The 19,522-nt window shown below is 37.0% G+C and overlaps 2 protein-coding genes across 2 annotated transcripts; one reads left to right on the forward strand and one right to left on the reverse strand.

The window, feature by feature from the left end:
• Positions 1–1,094: 1,094 nt before the first annotated feature.
• On the reverse strand, positions 1,095–4,871 carry LOC134672395 (protein MIS12 homolog). Its single transcript, XM_063530273.1, has one exon. The coding sequence runs from the start codon at positions 4,755–4,757 to the stop codon at positions 4,146–4,148; it is 612 nt and encodes a 203-aa protein (XP_063386343.1). The 5' UTR covers positions 4,758–4,871; the 3' UTR covers positions 1,095–4,145.
• Positions 4,872–12,539: 7,668 nt separating this feature from the next.
• Positions 12,540–13,075, forward strand: LOC134672399 (uncharacterized). The gene has a single exon (XM_063530278.1). The coding sequence runs from the start codon at positions 12,640–12,642 to the stop codon at positions 13,069–13,071; it is 432 nt and encodes a 143-aa protein (XP_063386348.1). The 5' UTR covers positions 12,540–12,639; the 3' UTR covers positions 13,072–13,075.
• Positions 13,076–19,522: the final 6,447 nt, after the last annotated feature.

Below are 19,522 nucleotides of genomic sequence, written 5' to 3' on the forward strand. Positions count from 1 at the left end.
ATCAGATGGGTTAGTGTACGGTAACCGATGGTCATCTTGCTTATAATCTCGTCTGCCAAGGTGTTTCGGCAGGAAAAACCTTGGCAGACTTATATATTCCTAAAATGGGGGTTCGTACCTGCCGACTGGAATTGGTTTCATGGTGGTATCAGATGGGTTAGTGTAGGGTAACCGATGCCGACCTTGCTTACATAATCTCGTCTGCCAAGGTGTTTCGGCAGGAAAAGCCTTGGCAGACTTATATATTCCTGACATGAGGGTTCATACCTACCGACTGGAATTGGTTTCATGGTGGTATCAGATGGGTTAAATTAGGGGTCCCGCTGGCCACCTTTGAGAGCGTCTGCCAAGCACTTCCGGCAAAAAAAATACTGGCAGACTTCGCTTTTATGTGTCTACATGTAAATTTCTAACTGCTGCCATAACTATTATTTCGGTATCAGATGGGTTAAATCAGCCCCCTTTTTTCGCACCGGAAGTGGCCTTCTTTTTCGTACTTTCGGCAAGTTCCGCCGTGGCAGACTATCGAATTCGGACTTAGCATCACTTTTATGGTTTCCCATTGTGTATTTCATCGTGGTATCAAGTCGGTTAGAAAATTTGCGGCCGGCTCTTCTACTAGATAGGACTGCAGAGATACTGTTTTCGCTGGCCATAGCACAAATTTGGTATAAATATAACTATAAAACATCTGTTTTGATTGTGTAACCTATTTATCTCAATACTTAATAAGTGTATGTAGTTGTTTGTCTACTAAATATGAATTCATCTGCAAAATAATTTATTCTGAGATTAATATATTATTGTCTGTTGTTGAGGCTATTGCCTAATTCGGTCAAAGTATTTATCCTGTGTAGTTTTTACAACTTTGGAATCTCTTACATTTTATTAGTATTAATTTACTGTGCCAAAAATAAGATTTAGAATAAATTCAATATTATTTTTTCATTAGATGTTATATCAATGTTTTCTAATTATTAATGCATCATGGAGTGTTAATATAAACTAGAATTGATGTAATATTGTTATTCTCTGAAACTAGGGTATAGGAAAAATATGTAAGAAGTTCTGTTTTTACATTAAAATAAAGAAAATAACTGTTTGCAATGATTCGTCTATTTATCACCTACAATATATTCAGTACACAATGTAATACCAGTTACAACATCACTTTATAGTTGAAGTCTATGGACAAAACATTCACTGTCTTAATTTTTACTAAATTATTTTCTTGCATAGGTCATGCACCATCAAGGTGCTTTACAGCTTACAATCAATCTCTCATTTACAGTTAGACCTCAAAGCAATAGATTAATTTTTTACACACTACATTAGTAACAAAATCAATGCTTGTCTGACCATCGGTAGGCCTTATGTCATAGCAATAAGGTACCCCTTTTAACACGTTCACTGCCCCCGACGCACATGTGCGTTCACCGTCATACATGTTTGTTCCTAGGCCACGCCCCTTGGCAATGAATGAGTTAACTAATAACTATTTTAACCTGTTGATCATGTAGTTTGCCAATACAGTACAAAAAAGGGTACTATGATGTGTGTATAGATAGACATCAAGAACTAACATACTCTGCAAATATGTTTCTGTTATATTTATTCCTCTAGCATGACTTTTGATTGACATATTCATTGCCAAGAACACATACAGTGTGTTCATTTTGTACTGGAAACGGGTGCCCGGCACCGAAAGTGAGAAACTGCTTAAAGAACATTTTATGTATTTTATTGGTGAGTGCATGGTGTCTAGGACACCATTATTTTACAGGGCTTGTTAGTCAAAGGGTTAACAATTAATTCATAATCCAAACATGCAGTAAGGCATCTTGTGATGACAGTGATTAATATTAATTTTATATACAAAAAATAATTCAAATGGGCTTAAATACAAGTTCATAGCATCCTCTTCCAAATCTCATCAAAGATTGAATATAAGAGCTATTGGGTAGGTACTATAGGTCTATCATCTTGCAGGGGCTAATCCCCTGCAAGATCAGAGATGTCAGATTCCATTCGATTGTGGTTCCATGCAGAGGGCAGCCCACATAGCCCTTGATCTCGTTAAATGGAGGGACATAATCCTCAGTCATGAAGGAACACCGAAGAAGAATAAGAAGATAAGTCTACATTATAGGTAGATAAGGTAGTTGATAAGCAGTTATTATGGTCAGCAATACACTGGTTGAAGGCTTTAATGCATGAAGCTGTTTTGTATTATGTTAAAATTACCAAACTGTGAGGGAGGGAGGTAGCTGTACCTCTAAAGAACAGAATTAGTAACTAAATTTATGACCCTCCCCTTGGCCATAGGCCATTTCAACTGCTTCTAAATCAGCTGGCAACTCCCTAGTAGTATACCAAATACTTTTGTACTCCAGTGTTTAAAAATAGATAACTGGTAAGTTCATGTTCATATCCAAAAGATGCAATCTTAGTATAGTAACAGCACCAGTCATGGGACATTTAAGAGGGAATTTGGAGTATTTGTGATATTTCCCTAATACATGTGAATGGTCTACCGCTTAGCGTATTGAAAGATGAAAGTCCTACCCGTCTTTCATGTTTCAGGCGTGTTGTATCAAAGATACTGCAATGAGTTTCCACATACTTAACAAATTAAAACTATGCTATTTTTCTCCAGTCATGGACACCAAAGCTCCAGTAATGGGCCCCCCAGTAATGGACACTGCTCTATCAGTATAAAATATTGAAATAGGTCATCAGATCTGGTCCATGTTATCATAATATTGCATTATCATCCGATTTGCATATTTAATTACGAATACAAAATTTCAACTCAATCGGAAAACGGGAAAGTGGCTCAAACTCGGCTACCAAGATTTGACCCACACTAAAAAACGATATTAATTTATCCGAAGTCCGAGCATACCTCCTGGTTGACATATTTCGTAACTACATTTTACTTCTGTATTGTTTAAACATGAAATGATGGCATGGCAAGCATCATTATGTAAATTTCCCATTATAGGAGGTATGCAGTTTTACAGCTCCTATAATGGGATTGGGCGAAATACCACTATTTTTTTACATCTGTGGACTCACAACATAGTATGTTGTATACCTTATCTCATGGTAAATGCAATTAACAAAACACATTTTAGTTTTCATCAAGTATTAATTAATTAAAATTTAATAAATTAAGTCACCTCTCTTAGCGAAGTTGTTAAGAATTCGTAGTGGTACTTTTTTTCAGTGACACGACAACTTTTGGGTTGTCGCCAATTTCTTAAAAAACAACCAAATTTAATAAAAATTCAAACTGAAACAGCTCTAGGACTCTTATTTATGATAATATACAGGCAGTGTTTATAAACTACTTTTAGACACTTATTTTACAGGATTTGTGTTTTTTTGTCCCATTACTGGTTCCACGCCCATCATAGGGTACACTACTATATATCCTGTTATCATTACTTGCTTGAGAAATGTGGCTCTGAAAATATTGAACTTTGTGGTAAGTCTAGAGCCCTCTCCCCTTGTTACTATAGGGTGGTATTTCACCTATCCAATTTCTTTCTCCAATGTGTATTGCGTGCACTGACATTCTTCTTCTTTCTTCTTCTTCGTGGTTGTGACCTCATGTCTGAGGGACGTGACTCCTATGGGTTATTCTTCCTACCACTGCTCTCCAGGCCTCACAATCTTCGGCCATCTACTTCGTTGCCTGGAGCGAAATCTGGGTTATATTTTGGACCACACCTAACTATCTACTGGGTGCACGCTCTCTACTCCTTCATCTGTCGACACTCCCGGTAACTGCACTGACATTGGACTGGTGGAATACCACCCTAAAGCCAGCAATTCCATATGTATAAGCCCATTCAAATATTGATAGTAAAACTATATTATGATTAAATATGGCAAATCATGATTACATTCCAAAAATACACATACTTATACAAAAGTGTTAAGCATGAAACTAAACAAACACTATTTGTAATTAGTTTTTTGTAAGGTATGAGTACCTTGATCATTATCATTTCATAAAAATACTATTTACAAATTCACCCAAATAACCATCAAAAGAATATCAATAATATTGTACAAAAATTACCTAGGAATAGAACTACTAAATATAATACAATTATATGTACAATAAATTATTACTTTCAAGATGATTCATCCAAAAACCCATCATCTTTCAATGCACTCTGCGCACACAATAACTGTGCACTACTTTGAATTGTTTTTAAGTCATTTTTGTCCAAGTTCTTATTTATCATGTCCTGGATTTCCATGTTCTGTTTAGCAGTTTCATACACCTTTTCCAAAGCAGATATGTCATTCTCCTCCGCTGTGAGTAAAGCTTCCATCAAAGCTGCTCGCTCTACTCTGTTTCTCAAAGCTGTAACTTCTTGTTTTAATTTATCGTATTCTGTATCTGTAATTTCTTCTTCATGTACCTCATCAGCAGGTAACAACACATTTGAAGGCACGGTCAATATTCTCTCGATTTCACTGTCCACAACTTCTAAGGAAGGCTCTGCTCTTTCACAGTATAGCCGTAACAATTTTTTACACAAGATACGGATTGCTTCTTTGTCACTTTCATTGAGGTCAAGGGAATTTAGAAGATACGTTTCCATATCACACACACCAGTCCTAATTTTTTCCTCAACCATTTGCCGGAGAGCTATTTTGACGCGCTGCGCTCCGAAGCCAAAGTGCTGGGTTGCGTATTCTTCGTCAGTTCCACCTTTCCACCGATTCGTTCGAATCATTTTTAATGTGTATATTTATTTCAACGTTGTAAAGAAAGCGTAGGAATCGGAATAAATAACACCACAAACAACTAGCCAAGCCCAAACGGTAAACTTTCAAACACAAATTGACGTTTGGCACTTTGGCATAACGTCAGTGTTGCTATGTGTTTCAAAAGAAAGCCATGTCTTCTGTATTTGAAAATACGAATTTAAACATTTCTGTGAGATTTAATGAAAATTCCTAGCTATAATGTAATATTTTAGTATTCTTTTCCACCTCACTTTGTATTTAATGACTACTTTATTGTTTCTAATCCATTTCTAATTAAAATTTATCATTGATGGGTAAAAAGAAGATAGCACTGGCAGCCCTAACTAAAAAAAAAGAGCATTGCGGATGCTAGTTATTTCAGCCGACAATGGCTTGAATACAGCGCCATCTAGTAATAATTGTAAAAACACTGAATTATAACACTGCTACTTGCCAATAGATGTCGCTGATGCTAAGTAAAAAAATAATATTGCAATTGTTATAAACATTTTTTTAACTCTTTAATTTAATTTATAGCCAGGCTAATGCATTAATTAAGTACCTACCAACTTATTTGCCCACAATGACCCTATTCAACAATCCATGCTTGTTTGGTTAATTAATTGCAACGAATAAAAATGTTTTACTGGCCGTGATTTCCAAGAGACAGTTTTACGATTATTGCTAATTGCTGAGGGGCATTATTAGACATGAGTATTGTTTGTATCGTTAGAAATATACATATTCCTATACATACTTATCTTATACATTAGACTGTATACTGTGTAACATATTCAGTTTCTATTTGCGAGTTCCTATAATTGGCTCTGTAATGCTATCTAAAAAGTCTAATGTATCATTCATAGCTGTTGCAATTCCTTGTATAAATAAATAAATAATTAGTCTTCGAATACTCCGATAACTAAATGACATCATTCTAATATCAGATGCATGTTGAAATTGGCCTGCAAAACACAAGCAATCCCTAAACCGAATCGATTCTTAGTTCCTTTATACACTTTTGCGTTTATACTTTTAAGTAAATATTACCTACTGATAATTATCAGCTAATAATACCTGATAATTAATACTATGATACTATGTAGTTCATAGTACAGTAGGTACACCTACAGAAGTCAAATGGTATGATCGACTATGAACTTTCTGATTCCTTCATAAGTCATAATCTCATAATCATAATCATAACATAACGCTATGATAATACTCGTAAAGGATGACTCACGTTAGACCGGGCCGTGGCCGGGCCGGAGCATCCGGAGCTTCGTTTTCTATGGAAAGCACCACGTGATCACCGATCAGCCGTCATGAAAAATGACACGTCGGACGCCTCGGCCCGGGCACGGCCCGGTCTAGCGTGAGTCATCCTTAAAACGGCGTTGTCATTGAAAAACAAATTCAAAAATATTTTAGTTCCGAATTTAGAAACTGCTCATTTGTTATAAAACTTGTATCAATGTTTACCTATTTGTTTGTACTAAAAGTGTAGGTATCCGCTTGCTTATTGCCCCAATTCGCGATCCGATTGAAATGCATTTATATCGGAATATGGAACCGAATGGAATCTCGAAGACAGCATAATCTCATCTCCATCGCCCTAGATCCGAAAGGTCGATCACTTCATTTATAAATAGATAAACTCTGTATTACCGTCCGTGTACCTACCTACCTACCTACTGAGTTAATTGACTCGGGGATGGGAATGAGTTCAATTGAACTCTTTTTATTTGTCCCTAAGCTGAACGAAATGGGATACCTAACATTCTAACACCTGAGCACACTTAAGGTGGTTGATTCGTTGCTCAGGGAGGTATTCCTTCTGTCCAATATCTTGGTCTAATGTCATGGTGTCATACTCTCGCATTAAGCAAAATGTGAGACAAAATACCTACACATTGGACAAAGAAATTGGACAGGTGGAATACCTTCATTCAGTGCTCGTTCCTGTCTGGCCAAAAACGGTCATGTCAATGTCACTAAAATGTTTCGCGCTTCTAGTAAGTTTCAAGGACTTGATCCAAATCTATCAACATCTGATGGCTCCTCTACAAGATGGGCCAACGCCGGCTACTCCAAGGGACGCATTTACGCGTTAGAGGGAGCAAGTGATATTGTTATCTCATTCTACCGCATGGCTGCGTCCCTTGGAGTGGCCGGCGTTGGCCCATCGTGTAGAGGAGCCATGAAGAGTTCCTTATATTCCTCATGGAAGCCATCATCAGAACTGGACTTTGACAAAAATGTTCATTGTTCCTATGTGCAATAAGTAGGTACGTGACTACGCGTCGTTGAAGAGTTCCGTTCTGGTCTTCATCAGCAGTTCCACTTCGTCAAATGGCACTTTTTTAATACCTACAAATGCTTGGTTTGTTGATGATATTTAATTAGTGAATGAATCAGATGATTCAAGTAGGTACGGTCAGCCAAGAAAGTGGACTTTTCGACTCTATCAATCAGATGATAGAGTCGAAAAGTGGTAGACCACTTTCTTGGCTGACTATTAATACACTTACCTACCTACAGTCAAGTTCATATGGAAATACACATACTTTTTGACCTTATTTCAATGATATAAGGTGACTGAATGTATACATATTTATGAACTAGACTGTACCTAATTTATTTGGATTCTTATTGGAAAGTAGAGTACCTACTCTTGACCGTCAACGTCTGACTCTGACCTACATTATACAGTACACTACGGGTAGTAGGCAGTTAATTAGTATTTTAATTGTGTCAACTACAGGCATTCGTCATTAAAAAACAGAATCAGTGTATAATTATTAATTAATATGATAAACTATGACCACTTGATTATGTTCTTCTTCTTCTTCCTCGCGTTATCCCGGCATTTGCCACAGCTCATGGGAGCTTGGGGTCCGCTTGACAACTAATCCCAAGAATTGACGTAGGCACTAGTTTTTACGGAAGCGACTGCCAACTGATTTTCCAACCCAGAGGGAAAACTAGGCCTCTGACCACTTGATATTGTACCTAAGAAATAACCAGATTAGTTGGTAGTAGGTACCAATAAGTCGCCTACCTCTACAATAAACAATAAATTAGTTTATAGAACTCGGTGGAGACCGAGAGCCATAGAGCATATACTCGTAGTCGTACCTATATAAAAATATAATAAAATAAAAATCATAATCAAATAGAGGTAAAACACCCACTTAATGAATGGAATTCATTCATAAAGTGGGTACACAATTTTGCACCTGAGTGTACACCTATCTACCTGGTGTCAAGTAAAGAAGTTAACGTTTTTGAACTCCGGTGACAATGAAAATGAATTACAATGACAGGAAAAACTACAGACTGACTGTGTATTACGATATAGGAAGTGGGTTAAGTGTTAAGTATTTAGTTTAAGTGGAGCGAATTGTGTAAGAAGTATAAACAAAGTTGGTAGGTACAAGGGACCTACTCGGAGTGTGCATGAGTCCGTGGTTAGCCAATTTTTTTACATGTTACAATTCCATGGCCACGGCCACAAGTTTGTTCTGTTGCAATGTTGCAATGCAATACGGAATCCTGCGAGCTACTTATCTGCTCCGTTTTCCGAATGCTACATTTCGCGTTGTTCGCAATTCATTTCAGGCCAGTGCGTGTTACGTTTTTAGTGCTTATCAAGACCAAGCGAGTCAAACACTAGGCTAAACTAGAATAACTGCGACCTCGATAACCGTTTAAAGTATACGTAACACCCGAACTGGGTTTCTAGTGCGTTAATTTTGCATGGTTTCGGCAAGCTACTGGAATATCAGCCCAACCCGTTGTTTTGTACCGCGGCCGAGCGTCGCGTTCGCTTCGCATTCAGTTCAGTGGCAACGTGGATTTCGCACAGTTCGAACGTACGCGGCCGACGCGAACCGGTAACTTCTCTTGTTGTCATCGTCAAAATCTGCTTCTAAACTAAACATATTGAATTAAGTTCCATTCAAATAGTTATTCTGATTGTTCTAGTCAGAACAATGCTATAAATTTCACCGTTTTAGTTCAGTTTCGTTTGCCCACGCGCGTTTCGAGTGTTTACAAAGTTTGTTTGATTTGGTGGCAAGTTAAAAAGTACCTACGTATTTAACAGTGCAAGTGTGTGTTTGTGTCCGTGAACTTGTGGATTCTGTGCTGAATTTACTGAAATAAATCTGCTGCCGGCTAGGTGAGGCCACTATGTTATTACTTATTACAAAATTTGTACTCATTTAGATAACTACGCATGATAAGCGAAAATATTTGGATAAGCTACATGTGGTTGAACTCGAAAACGTGACGTTTAGGTTTGGAGGATTAACATTAACAACACAAATTTACAATTGAAATTGCGACTTCGTTTACTTTACTCGTACTCATGACACATGTCTATTTAAATACCTATTAATTTCGATGTATGTACCTATTTTAAGTATTAAGTAAGTAAATAATATGTTACGCATGGAAGTGCTCAAAACTTAAGTTAAATAAGTAAATACCTAATAGGTATTATCAGGCGTGGCTCACTCCGCGATTTCGTCGCTTTGCTACAAACAGGTAGCTAAAAGTACATCCGTTCCACCCCAATTTTGGGGAAAGCCATAAGCCGCGCGTGGCGCTGTCGCCACCTAGCGGCCATATCTGTGCTGATCGTAACAGACGCGTTTTGTTAGAGAGTGAGTCTTCTATACCTAGTACTATTATTTATTCTGTGGTATTAGCTTAATTTGTAGGTATGTCCAATTGTCCATGGTATCTATGTCATGTTCTTTTTCATATCGGTGAGCAATAAAAAATATTTGTATCGTATTGTACTATTACCTATTGCGGATAGATTTTTAAGGGGAAAATTTCCGCTCGGGAACTTTTCCACTTTCCTCGTACCTTTACCTACTAAATTGTGAATGGGAACATTCCCGGAACAGCACAATGGTCAGTTATTACCATCACCAAAGATATTTGACTATATGTATAATATATGTCTTCTATTCTGTCCGTTATTAGTCAATTAATCGGAACCCGTTTACCTAATTAGAATTAACGGTACAAGTTGAATGAAAACCGCATGAATGTGAAATATTCTGCTTGCACTGGTGTCTCCAGGATATAAATCAATATCCTGCGGTTACTAGCTACCTAGATAACGTATCTATCGGTTCAGTGTCTGCCGTGTCTGGGTAGGTGGACCGTGCGGTAGAATAGACTGTAGAGGGAATAGGGTTGCCTGATCGAAGGGCGCTATTATCGGGTAAAAATATAATTTTTTCGGGATTTTGGGACTTGAGTCGGGAAAAAAAATTCAAATTATAGTAATTATATTAAAAACAACGATATTTTACATTATTGGCACTACGTCAGCTGCTCTGCCCATAGACGTTTTTAAATCAAAATAGCATAAATCTTTGAGATCTTGAGTCGCTCGCTCGCTCGACGACAGTTCGGTAAGTATATATTTGAAATTATTGTTTTATGAAGCTGTTTTTCGGGACAATTTTGACTTCGTCGTGAATCGGGAACACTTGCTAAAAATCGGGAGAATCCCGCCAAATCCCGACCATCTGGCAACCCTAAGAGGGAAGTACCTACCTTGCTGTAGCCTGTTGGTAATTTAGGAAGGTAGGTAGGGAAATAATAATAGGTATCTATGATATAGGCAGACAGGACAACGTATTACGTATAGTATGACTAACCTAGGTCTATACCTATAGGTATATCTACCTATTTCGTAACCAACCGTTGCCCGTAGCAGGAGATGAGTTTAACCTGGATGGCCAGGAGATACCTACCTAATATATGTACATATGTATTGGTAGGTATCTCATGCGTATAGACGCATTTACCATGCCTGCCTACCTACTTTTCTTTTCCTACTTGTTTACAATATTACAATTAGGTAAAGTGTCATTCTATGGAACTTGCTAACTATGTAAACAAACCGCCATATTGAAATTGTCTCTGAATGATGAATTTCCTAGTGACTTTTGTTTACATAGTTAGCAAGTTCCATAAAATTACACGTTAGTTATGTACTCATAATGTACCTATACCTACCTATCCATTCACATGTATAGTTCGTTTTTTTTAGCATTAGAAAGAACTCCACAGAAGTAAGCGTACAGTTTTTATCAGGCTCTTTAATTGTTATTAATTATTGAATTATCTAATGTAGCACATTTAATACATATAATTTACTTCAAATTATTACCGCTAAAAGTGCCGGATTTGAAACCACAAGCTTACTTCTGCGAAGTTCTTTCTAATGCTAAAAAAAACGAACTATAGGTACGAACCTATAGGATCTATACTTGCGTAGGTATAGCTATAGGAAAGTCGTAAACTACCCATGTAGTGGTTCAATACCAAGTTTCAGGTTATTTACCGAATACACTGATGTTGTAAAGTACCTATATGTTACCTACTAATCGAAACGTCTGCAAATTAACAATACCTATTTAAAGCTTTAAGGCCAGAGCACACCGCCTGTACCTAGTGCGAGCCTTTGTTGTACGCACACGTCACGCAAGCGGTGTGCCGTCTCGTATAAGGATCTGTATATTTCAAAGCGCACGTGCACGTCTACGCATGCATCTTGTGTGAAAGGGCCTTTATGATCTGGCAAAACTGCTTTCGTATTCTGTTCAGCTCGTTCTCTACATGTTACATTTCTCAACCAACTCCCGTGACAATATTATGTAAACGGGTTCCAATTTTTTTGGGGATACTGTTTTTGGATTTTTTTCAAGTTTGCGAGGCCCACAGAGCCACTAAGCTGTTAGTTGTTACTACAGTGTAGTAGCTTGTTAACATATTTACCAATCTTAGATACCTACGATTAGATACATTCTCTTTGGTTGGTATATCTAATGAGTAATGACTAACTATCCCAACATTCGCAAATTATGAATGTATGTACTGTTGTGTGACTTTCTTTAAGTTTTAATAAAACTGTGCACAGTTAATGCATAACTAGCGAATATATTTTTATTCTGATTGAACAGTTTGCGTCAAAGTATAAATAAAGTATAAGGGGAACGTCCTAAAAGCTTTTGAATTATTTATGTACCTAAGAATAAATAGAGAACCAGCAAGTTATAGGATTCTTGGAATAATCGAAAAGTGGGTAGAGCTTCGTTTTATATCACAGGATTTTTGTGTAAGATTTATCAATTTATAGAGACAACTATATAATGAATTGAACATTCAATTTTGGTTATTTTGTCAGAAAAAAATTACTTAAACATATATATTATATATATATTAGTACTTAATTAGAATATATATTATTATTAGAATATGACTATACCTACTAGATATAGTCAGTAACAAAAAATATCAACGACTCTAACGTAATTAAAATATCTTGAGAGAGTAACAAACATGGTGTAGCTCAATTGTAGTTACAATTGTATATTCTTATATATCTTTCCAACCTCAATATGAAATAGGTACCTACAAACTATCTACCTACAGTAATAATAGTATTAAATGCCTACCTTTTTACTCATGCCCTTTTTTATCCCATAAATAGGAAACCCAATTAGATTTTAACAGCCTCCTAGCTTATTCGGTAGTAATCCTGCCTATTAAGCGGGAGGTCCCGGGTTAAAATTCTGGTAAAAGAAATAAATATCTGTGTGTTATCACAGAGTGAAAAGAGAAGACCTAGTAGTCGGAGCAACCACCTACAAAGGTGTAGATCATTTTAGGTACCTTGGTTGCACAGTAACTGATACCAACCGAAGGGAGGAAGAGATAGATATTCGAGTCCAAAACGCCCTAAGATGTTCGGCAGCGCTCCATCGAGTCTTAGTGTCCAAGCTGATCAGTAGACCAACCAAGATTCGAGTCTACAAGACCGTAATTAGACCAATTTTGATGTATGGGTGTGAAGCTTGGACGCTGACTCAGAAAGAAGAGAGCAAGCTCTTAGTGGCGGAGAGGAAAATCTGGCGGAAGATTCTGGGGCCTATCAGAGAGGAGGATGGAACTTGGAGGCGTAGAAAAAATAGGGAGCTAGAGGAGCTGGTTGCGATGCCTAATATAATTGGCGAGATCAAAGCAACACGACTCCGCTGGCTTGGTCACTTGGAGAGGATGGGGGAGGATCGTGCTGTGAGAAGAGCGTATGTGGGGCACCCGGGTGGAAAACGTCCGTCTGGGCGTCCCAGATACCGCTGGAGTGACGAAGCCCAAAAAGACCTGTCCGCCCTCGGAATACCCAACTGGCGTGAAGTGGCGCAGAATAGGGCAGAATGGCGCTCTCTTGTGTCAGAGGCCAAGATCCTCTTTGGGTCACTGAGCCAGTGATGTATGTATGTATGTATATGTATGTGTTATCACGGATATTTGTTCCCGAGTTATGGATGTTTCCTATGTATGAGTATAGGTATTATATTTATATATCGTCGTTTAGTACTAGTACCCACAATACAAAGCCTTATTGAACTTACTGCGGGACTAGTTAGGTCGGTATGTGTAAGATTGTCTTACCTATAACATTAATTTATAGCGTAAACATTTTGCAATATCGGAACTGCTTTGACTTTAAGCACGGACGAAGCAGGACATTTGGAAACGGGTTTCAAAAAACCTGTTTATTGTTCTTTTCTCTCATTCGGAGCTAACTTACTACGGCTCACGTGGTGGGTCGATCGCATGAGTGTTAACATAATAGGTAATTAATAAATGATACCCATTAAAACTAGGACCTACCTGGAAATCTCGTATAGAGGAAACTTAATACCTATTAGGGAAATCAATTTAGTCTCAAATTCAAATAATTTCAAGCAACTGTCCATGGATGTCCACGCTTGCCATCAGGCGATCCGTATGCTTCTTTGCCTCCTATATCATAAAAAGATATAGATAGTTACAGTTACAAGAACAAAAAATAAGTACAATAAACATTTTTTAAGAACTAACTCTGTTAGCCCCATACAAAAGAATACAGTCGTTTTATCCTTATAGGAATAAATTTACGTCAAGGTTCAGACTCGACGATACCTTAAGACTAGTTAGACACCTAGTGTCATGATCCCTATATTTATGTGTTCTATATAACATCCACTGTTCTCCGCGGTGCTATTTCGATCGGCAGCGCGCTAATTTTAGCATTCGACAAAGAGAATCAGTTGACGATTACAGCATGTGCCGTGGTTCATTTTGGGTTGTCGTTCCTATCGCTTGCCTAGTACTTATACGGGTCGGCAAACTTTTGAATAAGAGCCAACCGTAGTAAATCAATAGTCAATTTTAGGAATCTCAAAGAGCCACAAGATTTCAGTGGTCTAATACCTTCTAAGCGTAATTTTTTTGGGTGCCTTGAAGCAACTAAGCGTATGGGTTTTACCAGTCTAAGAGCGCTCTTTAATTATGCATTGTTACAAATCTGACGATGCGAGGGATGACGCAGGACAATGGTCTCACAAAAGAGGCTAACGAAGACCGTGTGAAGAGGAGAAAAAGTCAGAATGCGGACCCTGTTTCTAAGCAGCAGCTGAGATGCAACTGTTCCCGGACTATGGGGTTGGCAACTGTCAAAGGTTTGCATAGATGGCGCCATCATAGCTTGCCCTGTCAATCCCTACAATCGTGTCAAACTTTGTTTGTTTTTTAATACCACAGATGTCAGCCCTTTACGCGATTTGGCGTAAGCTGCTAAAAACTTCGACAGGCCAACCCCATTCAAATAGCTTGCTAATTGCTTGTTATAAGTTATAAAACGGTTATGGTTGTTATGGATCTGGGAACCGTTTCATAACATGAAATTGCTCTTTGAACAAACCTACGGGATGAAATGGTAAGATGAGAGAACGTTAAGGATCCCGAAAATATTGCTAAATGTATTTCCATTCGGTAGGGCACATGGGAATTTCGCCGCCTGTGTTACGTTGTTTTATTATTCATAGTGTTGACTTTATTAGTTAGAGTTCGAGATATAATATTGTTACCAATTTATCAAGTCTAGTATATGCAATAAATGTTAGTCTTCATAGTGAAATAAAATTATGGGTGAGTAGGTAGAATGTATTGTTATTTTCTTAATTTATGCTTCTTGCCTATCTAGGCAAGAATTCTTGGTATCTACCAACTTACTGGAATAACATACAAATACGTTGATTTTTTTCTTTAAAAGTCTATTCCTTCCTGTCCCGGTTTGGCACAAATGGAAAGAAATCATTCCCCTCTGTCCTCGTCCTGCGTATCCGTAACGGGGACAGAGAGGGAATATATATTGGAAATACACTACCAACGCTCTCGCAGCTAATCAGAACACGAAAAATTTTAATTGCTGTAGATATTTAGAGCGTACAATGTGTTTCTTGGCGGTCGGAGAATAATTAAGGCTTTTGGAAATCCTTGACTCGGGGGCCTACTTAAACACGTACCTTTTTGAAGTTAGTCGTAAAATTCTCGATCTTTTGTCGATGTAGTTTCATACTGTGTTTATTTTATTTGCAAGGTAACTATATAAGCAAGATATCGCCTTATAAAACGTGGCATAAAAATGCTGCCATCTTGTGAGATATTAAACAGGTATATAGAAAGGTAACGTATAATTTCGTTGTTACTTATTCTTTAATTTTGTCGTTTAATCAAGAATTTAGCCTACCTAAGTCTAACTTCGCACGGGTAATCCGTAACAAATTATACACCAAAACCTTCTTCAAGAATCATTATATTGATAGGTGGAAATGGACACAGCATGAAAATCGTTTCAGTACTTTTTAAGATTATCGCGAACATACAGACAGACGCGGCGAGGGGCTTTAAGTTTTATAAGATGTAGTGAAATCTGATCAGGAAAGGATTCTGCGTAGAAATAATTTTGAAAATTCTCAAAATTGAGGGTACAACTTTTTGAATAGGAATACACAATATTTATTACGGAGAATAAGGCCAAATTAATATCAAATCAAGATCAGTCAGATTGGAATTTGGATGGATAAATCGAATGATATGTGATAAGAAAAGAGCTTATATTCTCTGATTAACGAAAATTATGATTTATTACTCGCGTGACTTTTCGATAAGATATCTGATTACCTAGTTTCCTATTTGGCCACTGACAAAAAACCTATTGCCCCAATTAGTCATATTTTGAGGAGTCAAAGTTATTTTCAATATCATCCTAGAGTTAGACCAAGAAAGGTCTGCAGCGATTTTGATAGCTCACGCAGTGCAAGTGTTAGGTATTTTAAACGTCAATCTTCTATGAATACGTATATAAATTACACTTGCATTGCGTGGGCTATCTAAATCGCTGCAGAACTTTCTTGGTCTAACTCTACGCGATCCCAAGTAACTCTTTAACGTACTTAAAAATAAATGTCGCTTATACTGAATATACATACAAGGCTCAGGCGTGTTCAGATTGTTCTTTTTCTTTTTTTTCTTCAACTAGGAATGTCACTTTTGACACTGACATATCATATCCATAACAAATCCAGATCAAATTCATAACCTGTTATTACAATCAGATTATGCTATTTTTCTAGGGTTGTTCCGGGACTTTTACCACGGCCCACTTGCAAACTGAGAGGTCTGCTCGGAAACCTAACCCAAGAATCGTCATAGGCACTAGATTTACGAAAGATAGATCTAGAAACCCAACCCAGAAGGCCAGAAGGATTATTCCGTTTCTCTCACGCTGTTTCCTTCACCGAAAAGCAATATACATGTATATAATGAACTTAAATATCGGTAGGAAAATGGATGTTACAGAAAAAAAAATACTAGCATGTGACTCTGCAATCTATAGTGTTATAATTATCTTATCTTGAAATGGGTTTAGATAACTAATTTGATTAAACTAATGGATGGGAATGATGGGATTCAGGTGCGCTTTACTCGTAATGTGGAACAGACAGTTTAAGTACCGTAAGAGTTGTTTGCTTTGCTGTTTTTAACCTAACGACATTATCTTAATGGAGGCTTAACGGATTTAATTGAATCAGGAAATGTTTGATAAAGCGATTTGTTGATTAGCACATAGGCATAAAATTTTTACATATGCCGCGTGTCGCGTCGCAGTGATGCGGTAGTAAGGTTTTTGACGTGTCAGGTGGTATATTTAGCGCAAATCAAGCTAAATACTAAATCATGCCTACTTTAAATACTGGTAAACAAAAAAACATGTGTCGGTTAAGGCGTGCAATAAATATCTAATCGCTAGCATTAATTCCCTATTTATAAGCCTATTATTTCAACTTTTGATTGCAGAAATGTAATTAAGATATTGATTCTTGATAAGTTTTAAATGCTCAATTAGTGATCATATGATCAATCATATAGTTCAACGATCTAATCCACTTGAATCGAACTTTGCATTTGCAATGAGATAGACATCCCGATAACTCGATAAGTTGATTTACTACAATGCCTCTTTGCCCACCTCAAATATAAACAGCTGATAGGAATGAAGAATGAACCAGTACTACCAGTTTGATTTGATTTGAATGAAGTCAAGTCAAGGTCACTTTCGAGTTTTTCTTCGTACCAATTTTTATTTATATGAATGAATTGGCATGCCTTTAAGCGCGCCTATAGTTAACATAAGTTTTTTGTCAATAACTTAATTTTTCATACAATCGCACAGCTAAACTATGAAATGATCTCTCTGTCGCCTGCGGTGTTTCCGGACCGATGCGACCCTCAGACCAAGAATAGAGCATATACCCATCTCAAAGGCAGGCAACGCACTTACAACCTCTCTGCAGTGTCCTTGAATTTTAAGTCGGTTCGATTCCCGGACGTCTTTCTTTTATTTTTAAAAAGAAATAAACTGCATTTTAATTTTTCTTTAACTCGCTTGTCTTAAGCGAGTTAAAGAAAAATTAAAATGCAGTTTATTTCTTTTTAAAAATAAAAGAATGTTTCCTTTAAGTAAAACGATCCGAGCTAACTTAATGTTTTAAGGTACTTTCCCTCCAGGGCCACAATGTATAAAATATAAAATGAAATAGATGTCATATACTAGAGAAAAAGGACGTTTTATTTAGTATATGACATCTATTTCAGATAAGTCACGTAGTTAACTGAAACTCGTATGTTTATGGTAGTATAAAGGCCAAAGACTACAACCGGCAAGGACCAACATGCAAAAGACATAAACACCGGCGTCTGCAGCTAGTGGGCCGAAGGTAATAACCACTCGGCCGCAATGGGTGTCATATAACCGTAGGGTTACCAGATACAATCTGTAAGTTCCATGTTCCTTACTAAATCCCCGATTTTTCATTGCGGACACAGATAGAAACTGATAGTCTTTTAAGTTGTGTTTTTTGTACAGTCGGACACAAAATTGTTTCCTATTAAATTTTGAAATTTACGGTAAGTATATCATATTTTTCATTCTTTTACAAATCTTGCTAATCTAATTTTTAATACTGATGTGGTTTGAATTAGTGTGTTGCAACTGCGCTTTCTGCACTTTGGATTAAAGCAGCCGTGTAGACTGATGGTATACCGCAACAGAAATATTAAGTTTTTTCAACTAATGCAAGAGTGATAGAGACGAAGATAGGATAGGAGAAACTTCAAATTTGAAGTTTGTCGTAGGCCTCTTGCGTTCCATGGTGCATAAGAAATATGCAGCTTATTTTAAATAGTTACATGGATGGTTTGTAAATTAAGGCCTATTTTAGAATACCTACTTACCTGAAAGGGCCATTATAATTCTGATATATTGAGAAAATTTGTTCCTTCTGATAACCCTACCTTGAGTCCAGCTTAATATCCCCCGAACGAGCGTCCACGCCTAGCTTCGATATAATAAAACCTCTTTTGTTACTTAAGACACTGCCCAATGTTATTATCTCCGGCATAAAAATAACCGTTTATGGCAGAATATGATATTCAGTTCAGTTATAGTCCGTTTTTTTAGCATTAGAAAGAACTTCGCAGAAGTAAGCGTGTGGTTCCAAATCCAGCACTTTTAGCGGTAATAATTTGAAGTAAATTATATGTATTGACCATGTTACATTAGATAATTCAATAATTATTAATTATTAAAGAGCCTGTTAATAACTGCACGCTTGCTTCTGTGGAGTTCTTTCTAATGCTAAAAAAAACGAACTATAGATCAGTTTACTTTATACCTACTTATTTAAGGGAGTTCTTGTAAATCGTTCATTTCATTATCGTTCAAAACAACTATAAAAATGTTTTCAAAAGAATATCCAAGTAGTCCTTCCGGTCCTTCGCATAGATGTCATCGCAATTATTTAATTTAGGTAGTATAAAAACTATAATGGATTTAACTGCGTTACACATTTAAATCCATCAAAGATAAACCGTCAATGTGTAATACTCCGTTTCATTCTTATCCGTACCTTGTATGAAATCCAAAATTATGAAGTTTGATAAGTTTGGTTTTTATGTCAAAGCATAATATACTGCAAGAATTTTGCCATCCATATGCATTTAGTCAGTCAACTGATTGACAATAAGTCTGATTTCATTATTTTTCAAGAGACCCACTACCTTCCATAGGCATTTGGCATGATCATTACCATCCTTCTATATTTTAATAGCATACCCGTATTTTATTAGCATTCTATATTTTATTAGTTTCAAAGGTTAGTAGCCTTTGCTTTTAAACACTATCTACGCCACTAAATGACGCATTTAAAATCTTTAAAAAAATTACGACTCGATAGAACAACGCATGTTTAAAAAAACCGGACAAGTGCGCGTCGCACTGGCCCACCGAAGGTTCCGTACTTTTTTGTATTTGTTGTTATAGCGGCATCAGAAA

Source organism: Cydia fagiglandana, chromosome 17 (genome assembly GCF_963556715.1).
Source record: "Cydia fagiglandana chromosome 17, ilCydFagi1.1, whole genome shotgun sequence".
NCBI classification, from domain to species: domain Eukaryota; kingdom Metazoa; phylum Arthropoda; class Insecta; order Lepidoptera; family Tortricidae; genus Cydia; species Cydia fagiglandana.